The sequence below is a fragment of the Orbicella franksi genome, chromosome 7 (assembly GCF_964199315.1).
Source record: "Orbicella franksi chromosome 7, jaOrbFran1.1, whole genome shotgun sequence".
Lineage (NCBI taxonomy): Eukaryota > Metazoa > Cnidaria > Anthozoa > Scleractinia > Merulinidae > Orbicella > Orbicella franksi.
Window position 1 is genome coordinate 7,719,140 of NC_138151.1, and position 8,561 is coordinate 7,727,700.

At 39.0% G+C, this 8,561-nt stretch overlaps 2 protein-coding genes across 3 annotated transcripts in view; both read left to right on the forward strand.

Annotated features, from left to right (window-relative positions):
* Positions 1 to 8,561, forward strand: part of LOC145493298 (uncharacterized) — an 86,789-nt gene that overhangs the window by 50,660 nt on the left and 27,568 nt on the right. The gene's annotated exons all lie outside the window — the stretch shown is intronic.
* LOC145493332 (uncharacterized) lies at positions 2,087 to 7,235 on the forward strand. 2 transcript variants are annotated; one of them, XM_081472777.1, is made up of 3 exons: positions 2,087 to 2,428; positions 3,623 to 4,051; positions 6,572 to 7,235. In XM_081472777.1, the coding sequence occupies exons 1-3, from the start codon at positions 2,137 to 2,139 to the stop codon at positions 7,213 to 7,215; spliced, it is 1,365 nt and encodes a 454-aa protein (XP_081328903.1). In that variant the 5' UTR covers positions 2,087 to 2,136; the 3' UTR covers positions 7,216 to 7,235. The 2 variants fall into 2 exon arrangements, with proteins under 2 accessions (XP_081328903.1, XP_081328904.1); XM_081472778.1 differs by having other exon boundaries at positions 3,626 to 4,051.

The following is an 8,561-nucleotide window of genomic DNA, read 5'->3' on the forward strand; positions in this document are numbered from 1 at the left end:
GTCTTCATAGCTAAATGTTTAGTTATCCTTGTGTAAAAATGGTTGAATTTCACCACCCTAGCTTTTTCTTCAGTATGGTATTAAAGTCAATAAGGTTGGTGGCATCTATTTTAGTTGTTGATGTAACAGAAAAGTCACATTTTTTAACTTCACACCGATTTATTAAGTGAAACTATCGTAAATTTGGGATATCAAATTAATTCCAAATTAAACTTGTCAATTGATTTATACTGGCAATCAAGCTGTGGTAAGCCTTTGTATGACTCTGTTCCTTTAAAGGAAATGTCTTCGGCTGTCATAATCAATAGGAGTTTAATAACGAGGTGTGGAAAAGTGCTTAAGGGGGTGCAAAAATGAAGAAAGAACTTGTGAATTTGACAGCATGATTGAACATGAAAAAAATATGTAGCTCTCATATGTATGTCTTGACAGGTGATAAAGAAATTTTAAAAAAATCTAAACTAAGCTGAGTTAAAAACTCCATGCCAGTTGATCATCCAGGGGCAGGGGGGGGGGGGGGCGGTGGGACATTAGCCATCAAGGGGAAAATGTTCATCAGAATCCCTAAGTGCTGCCCAGTGTGGCATTCTGGAAGGGAATTTGTGCGTTATGATATGTTCCTTCCAGTGACATTCCCTGCAAAAAAAAAACTGAAGTGTCTTTAATAACCTGTTTTCAGTGGGACACAATTTTTTAGATGAACAAAAGGGGACTATTGGCTGATCATGACCTTGCAGATCGATAGATTCTGATGGATCTATTGGATTAACAGCATTCACCAATTCTTCAAATATCGAATTCCAAACTAAAATCTGGGAAAAGCCAGTCACAATTAGGCCGCCGGCCAGGAACTAGGCTGAGTTTTTCATGTAACACAACTATGTATAATATTTGTGGCAGACCTAGCATATAAGAAAATCAAAACTTCTCTTTTCTCAAATTAAACAAAATAAAATAGAACCGAATTACTAATCAAACCATAAATATTAACCAAATTACGGATATTGCCCTAAATGTAAACTGTAGTACGACAAAGGTGAAATAAGGCAGAAAACTTACCTAATCTGGCTAACTGAAACATGGCTGTTCTTCCCAGATACAGTCAGTCTTTGCACTTTAAAGGGATTGATGAGACGAACCACGAGCGCTGAAGAACTGAAATTCCACATACAAGAAGCCAAGCATACCCTCTGTCGAACCTCCTATTCTTGTGTCAAAAGGGCCCTGCTTCGTTATGCAGTGGCCCTCGAAAGGTCAATCAGCTAACAGTTTTGCTCGACAAATTGGCTTCAAAACAGAAAGTTTTCGATCAAATTATCTACCTGTTGAATATTTTAGCCAACAAAAAGTACCAAATAAAGATTCCTTAATGTCATATAAACCACATATTAACGAACCTAAGCAAATGGGGTAGAATATCGGAGCGAAATTCTGCATTTTCATCAACCTCTTGTACTTTACCCATTGGGCGCCATTTTGAATTTCATCCAAGCGAAACGTGACGTCACACTGGCAGTGATGACTCAACCAATGTTTTGCTTAGAGACGCCCCCTCCCTCCTGCCTGCATTCCTCTGCTTAGTCACGTGCACTCTTTGGACTCCTGTAGAATGCTTTCACTTAGGTGGCCAGCAGCCCTGCAAATTTATTGGAAAAAAAAGTAGATAATATATGAGAGTTTAACCCTCACAGGATTGGTTTGGAACACTAACATGGCCGCCATTTCATTGTTTTGGGACACCGATAAATGGCTGCCGCGATGTCAAGTGAAAATGAAACACTTAATACGAACAAACTACCCGTGACGTTTTCATAGCGTTCCCGATCGGGAGCCGCCTGCTTACACGGGCTAGATTTCGTTGATTGATTTCAGGTTATCTCTCCTTTGCCTCCGTTGTCGTTAAAGAGGGAGGCAAAGGAGAGAGAGCCTGGGATCCAGCTACGATGGTTGAGTGATGTTTCATGGTTGATCGGCTTTCTCGGAATTATTGCACACAATGCGCAGATGTTTGCAAAGCATTTCTGGGAATAAAGGACTTCCGTTTTGAAATTCGTGAAAGAAACTGCTTCAACCTTTGCAAGCAAAACAGAGCTGCCAACAAAGATACAAAACAATGTACTTTGACTAAACGAAACGATGGCACAGCCGCGCAAGTTTCATCTTTTTAACTGCGATAATGTTTACCAGCTAAGCATCGTCGAGGATTTGTTGGAAGCAACAAAAGCGAGACTTGGCTTCGAATTCTCAGTAGAACCGCACAGCTTCTCTCTATCTGAAATGTCTGAGTTGAGTACGAAAACCATTCCTGCAATGAAGATGGATTTTGCAATGTTTGTTGTGCATGCACACGAATCTGTTCTACTCATCAACAATGATAACTTGGAACATGGGTACGCCAAGGTTTACAGAGCTTTACTGCGAGCGACAGGTAATGTTAGACATTAGAACGATAATACTACTAAAACTTGATGGTCTAGGCACCAGGGTTTACATAACATTGTAGCTTTAAAATTAATGGAGGCAAAATTGTAAGAAAACTGTATTTGAGGGTATTAAAGGTCTTACGCTTTAATAGTATTATCCTGTTTACAAGGTTGAATACAAACAAAGTATGAACTGTTCACCGTGCTTCGGCGTACAGGAAGTGATTTACCGCGTATTTTTTTAATCACACGAAACCCAGATTGATCCGATTTTCTGACAAGAACAACATATTCATGCTTTTGATGCAATAAGTGTCTAGTTTCGGGCTATTTTGACTTGGTTTAGTCGTACAAAAACAGATATACACAACTGATCTGGCAGCAAACATCTGCCACATTTCCAAGAATGCAATGACTGTTTTACTGAATTTAAACTTGCATAAATATTTCAATTGTTCACCGTCGACGCCTAACAAATTTATTTTGAAATAATGTGTGAAATTTTCTTTTTTGGGGGAACGGGGGTAGGGGCTGGGGTTTACAGACTAAGGGACCATAATTCAATATTTCATCTTAGATTTTTACTCTTCTGAGCTTTTTAGGCCGCGGTCTAGATAGAATGTGTGCTGAAAATTGAAATTTCACTTGCTGTCGGAGCTTAAAATCATATGCAGAACAATAGAGTGAATTTAAGGACGGTCTTTTTTATTCAATAGTGAATAATAATAATAAGATTAGATTTATATGGCGCTAAAATTATAAAATATTCTAAAGCGCTTTGCAATGTAAGATTAAGATTACAGTAAAAATATAGGGAAAATGTATATAAAAATAACACAGTTTAAAAAACATATTATAAGACTATGGTATGCTATGCCCTAATTTCAAAAAAGTAAGTTTTGATTTAAAGACAGTCAGGGTTGGACCTAGTCTTATTTCACGAGGAAGTTTGTTCCAGAGAAAAGGTCCAGAGTGTGCAAAGACGTAATCACCAAATGTCATGTGTTTGGTTCTGGGAACAGCGAGGAGGTTATGGGCTCGGGAGCACAGGCGATTAGTTGTGTTAAAAGTCCTTTATATAGTCAGGTGCTTGATTATTAAGAGCTTTGGAGTAGTTTAACTTGTAGGGAAAAGTTGTTTTATTCATATTCTTTCTGCTGAAATGAGATTTTAAATATTTTATCTTTTATTTAATTAAGGAGGGAAGGTCATCGTGGTTTTTGGAGGAGATGACAACTACAAGAATGAAACCGAGGAAGAACAGTCTGTCGTCTCGCGCTGGGCTAAGAGAAAAGTTGTATATTCACAGTTCAGCGAGGAGTTCGTGGATGGAAGAAAAAGCTTCGTCTTTTCTTGGAACAAAAAGCACAGAGTGATTCACGAAGAAGCGCTGCTGCATTACTTTGATCCAAGCAAGAAAGGACAGAAGTTTGAATATCAACCGCTTCAAGAACCGTCATCACAAACACCGCAGACAGTGAGCTCTACTGAACTTGAGAAAAAAGGCATGGAAGAAGATCCTGCACACCAACTAAGTTCACTGGTCTCTCGCGTTGAAATAGGCAATGAAATGGGCAACAGGGCGCGCGCTAGACCTTTGGAGTTCAACACTTCAAGATATCTTAAAGGTAAAAATGCATCATATTTCTCCACAGACACTATTTGAAGTGACCTGCACCATTTGCAAAACTCATACAGGCCGCATCATCTGGTCGGCCAATTTTCCTTAGGGAAATAGCACAAAATAGATATTTGTTTAGTCCTTTAGCCACACTTTGATTCTTTTATATATGCATCCTTAAAGTGCACCTAACACCAAATTTTTTTTTTCGCGAAAACGAATCCACTTGTTATTCAAAGCATTTGGGAGGAAAAATTTTTGAATTTGGTTGAATCCTCGATTTTCTATACCCTTTCAAATTCGCGCCTGAAGTGTTACACGACCGCGTTCTAGGGAGTCTGGGGCGTGGGTTGCTAATGACGTCTACCCAGGAACCAAACACAATGGCGCCTCAGTCAGCTCTCTGTAGTTGCTCGAGAAAATGGAAAACAAAACTAATCGTTCCAATATATTTTGAGGCTAAAACGTCCAAATTTTGTTTCAGAATCATTTCTTTTTTGTCACTGGAGTCAGAGTTACGTTTCGATTCGGAAGACACCGAAATAAACTTCGATCGAGCACGTTCGACAACTGTGAACTCACTGCTTAGAGCTTTGAGAACAATTTGCAACATTTCAAGCGACGACGGGGAAGACTTCTTTGCGGACGAGCTGCTTGCATATTAGGAACGGAAAACTAGATACGAAGTGGAGGAGCAGGCAAACGAAAAGCAGGAAAGAAAACTCAAGGACTGCTTTGGATGGTAATTTCGTCACCTAAACACAAGACTCCCGCACGTGTTTATAGCCCGTTTACATTTGTCCCTAGCGAAAATGTATTTTGTCAAGGTATGGTTGTTCTATTACATCCAGTTTGTGTTTTACTTTCTGGAATTCTTCATGTTTATAAGAGCGACGTAAGTGTTGCAGTTTTCGAGACTTGATGTCCTCCAAAACATTGGCTGCGATCGATTGAAAATCGTAGAATTGTTTGGACCTGTATTTTTGAAGCTGCGGGAAGCAAGGCGGAAGGAAACATTTCATACAATTAACAATTTCACATTGTCTCACATTTTAAGTCGTAACTCCAAATAACCAATGCAAATTTTTCTCAAAGTTTGCAGTGAAATTCGTTGGATAAGCGAAAAGGATGTGTTCCCTAAGCGGTCCGCAGATAATAATGTCACGCGGTCATATTTTCGACACTTTTGCATAGAATGTTTGTCGCACTGCTTATTTCCAAACCTTAGAAAAACTCTGTGAGCGTAACAATTTTGTTATCATGTAATTCTAAAGGATTAATCTTCGACTTTTATCTAAATCGAAGGAGAAATAAGTGTTGGTTGGCGGCGTGCAGTTGCGACCTATTTACGTATCACTATACTTGATTGATCACAACTTTGCCGGCTATGTTATAAACATTGCGGGATTGGAAGATATAGGTTGTCGGTAGTATTTCGACAAAGTGCTTGTTGGCTTTAAGCTGAAAATTTTGAAAATAGCGTTTGAAAGTCTGCAGAACAAATTCCAGTGAGAGTTCTTCAATGGTTCTCACAGACTCAGTTCGCTTGTTTCGGTTCGACAAAATCAACCATCGTTTACGTCTTTATTGTACCATATTGACCGATCATCGTCAGTAAATCGTACAGTATATCTTTTTTCAGATCTGGGATATTGCTGCAACAGCCGATAGCACTTCTGGAAGGCATTACTGCGCACTTTTCGAATGTGTATTGCACCATCCTGAAGGAAATGAGAGGACGTGAGATATTCAAGTTCCTGGGTAGACGTCACAACAGCCGCTCGACCCATTCTCCTCGAACTCGGTCGTGAAACAAAATGGCAGTTTTTTGGGGCTATTTGCGAGATTTGGTCGGGGCACAGAAAATCGAGGATTTAACCGAATCCAAAAATGTTTTCGCGGAAGTATTTCAAATAACAAGTAGATTCCTTTTAACGAAAAAAAAAAAAAAAAAAAATTGGGGGTTAGGTGCACTTTAAGCTTCGGCACCCAGTTATAATTCTTGATATATCGAAAGTGGCCCATTTGGCAACCATTTACTATTTAACAAAGGTCCAGTTTCTAATTTCACCATCACCATCGTCTGACCAAATCCACAGACACGGACGAAACTTTCGAGAGGTTTTCAAAAAACGAACAGTGATGCTGTGGATGGATTTGTGTTTAGTGTTCCGAAATTCAATTTGTCCACGCTTCGTAACTGGCCAATTGTTCAGCTTTCCACCAGTTGGGATTTTTGATTAACAAGTCTTTGTTCAATGGGCCATGGACGCTGAAATAAGGAAAAAATATTATAAATATCCCATTCCCTCGGTGAGACGCGCGTGAAGGATATCATGGTAGTTGTATTCAATACACGCACGATATCTTCGAGACATTACATACAGCTACCATGATTCCCTGCGCGTGCGTCTCAGAGGGAATTAGCACAGCAGTGCTAAACTCTTCGACACTTAAATAAAGTGGTTTAATTTTACTTTTTTTTATTCTTCAAGTTCAGCAGTTGAATCATTTTTCATTTATTTAGGTCAATCACAAAGTGATCCTTTTCAAAAAAAGCGTTCAGACTGGGAACCAGGACATGAGTGGAATTCAAAAAGTAAGAAGAAACCAGGTCCGCAAGCCACAGCAACAACTGAGCCATACCATCCTCCTGCTATAACTTGTGAGGGAGAGCCTATCTTGCTGAGAAGTTTACTTCGTTTTGGAAAAATATCTTATCAGGTAGAAGATCTTCAACTATGGGACCCCGCAATTACAGTCCCAGATCGCATTAATCAAAATCTGAATCAGCAGTATCACCACACGCCCGTGACGGGAGTAACAATCATGCGAGGCATTGATGGCACATTTCGATGGTTCGTTGATCCAAAGTTGATCGATATTTCGAGGTCAAGGAACGAAGGAATACAGATCGCTGACAACGAAACTCTCCTGTTAAAAACTCGTATCCGTAACGGACTGGTATCTTTCCAAGAAAGTGATGTACACTTTAGGTATGGAAATTTCCGAATACCTCAGAAAATAATTGATAAATTGAAAGAAGAATATTGCTCCACACCGAGTAGGGAACTCTGCATCATTTCAGACGAGAAAGGAAACCTGCGAACCGGAGTGAAAATTGGAAAAATTGATCGATTCCGTACTTTTTTAAACAAACAAGGATTTTAAAATACAAATCAATGTAACGTAAGAATGTTCCTGTTCTAAAAATATTGATTTGACCTAGAAACAAGGAAAAATATTACAAAAATACATTAAAGCTAATGTAAATTCTAGAGAATGAGTAAGAACAAAGATTTCTTGAATAGTTCTCAAGTGTTTGCTCTATTTAATCTTCGTTGGAAGCGAATCCTTTAGTTAAGCAGCGCGTTGTGAAAATCGTTATTTCATTGGCATGTTGTCTTGGGTCTTTTAAGTGCTAAATATGGCACCATTATCTAAACTTGTAACTTGTACCTTCGCTGATTGCAGTAACTTTCTGGTTTAGCAATCTTTTCCTATCGCTATTTTAAGTTTGTAAGTGAAGACGAGCGCCATATACTAGTAGATCCATTATACTAGTAGATCCATTATACAATTTTTCAGTCAAATGGGAAAACATGCGTATCTCTAGTGCAAAATATGGTAATAAACTGAACTAATTTTGGCTAGAATAAAAGAAGCAGTAATTTAGAAACTAAAAGGAAAGAAAATGTAACGAATTAACATCAGAACACAATAATCGATTTGCAGTTCGTTGTAACGGTTTTTCTTCATTACGGTTGTTTTTCAGAAAAAGCAATTTAATTGTTATATTTGTGATCGCTGCGTTCGGTAGATGTTTCTTTCAAAGGGTCACTACTTTTGGTATTTCTAAATACCGTTTAGTTTTAGAGCTACGTACTTTCTATATATAGCAAAGGCTCATTCAGTTACTTTGAAACCTTTACAGTAAGCTAAATACTGGAGCTTTATTGTGTAATGACTGAACACGAGATTTTACCATTTGAAAGAATTGGCAGCCAGAAACAAGTACTAGCAAGGGGTAATTTAGGGTCAGGGAGTTAATCCCCAATGTAGGCCCTTTTATCAAGGTAATCCTTAGATATCAAGTTATTTTTAGATTATTTCCGGTTTTGGAAATCTCAGGAGGGTTTGGAAATAACAATCAGCCACAAGATCACATGATCATGTGATGCAGATTTTGCTCACAGCATAGCCACGTATGTTTATTCTCAAATTGAAAGCTTCATGTCTCAAATTCGAGGAGGATCATAATGCCCACAGATAATTACTACTGGAGCAGCTTGTTCTGGTACTTTATTCTTTAGTTCTTCATGCAAGGGAATATATAGAACTAGCCTGCGAACAGGCTCACGGTTGGGTTTAGTGCAAGCTAGCCGAGTGTGGTCTAGGGCAAGCGGGCCTAGCCGAGAGCGGTCTGGTGACGAGGGGGAGTGCTCCCACTCGTTTCGCTCGAGGAATTCTTTATTTCGCGATTAACGGCTCATTTCGCCCTCCAGATTTTTTTCTGC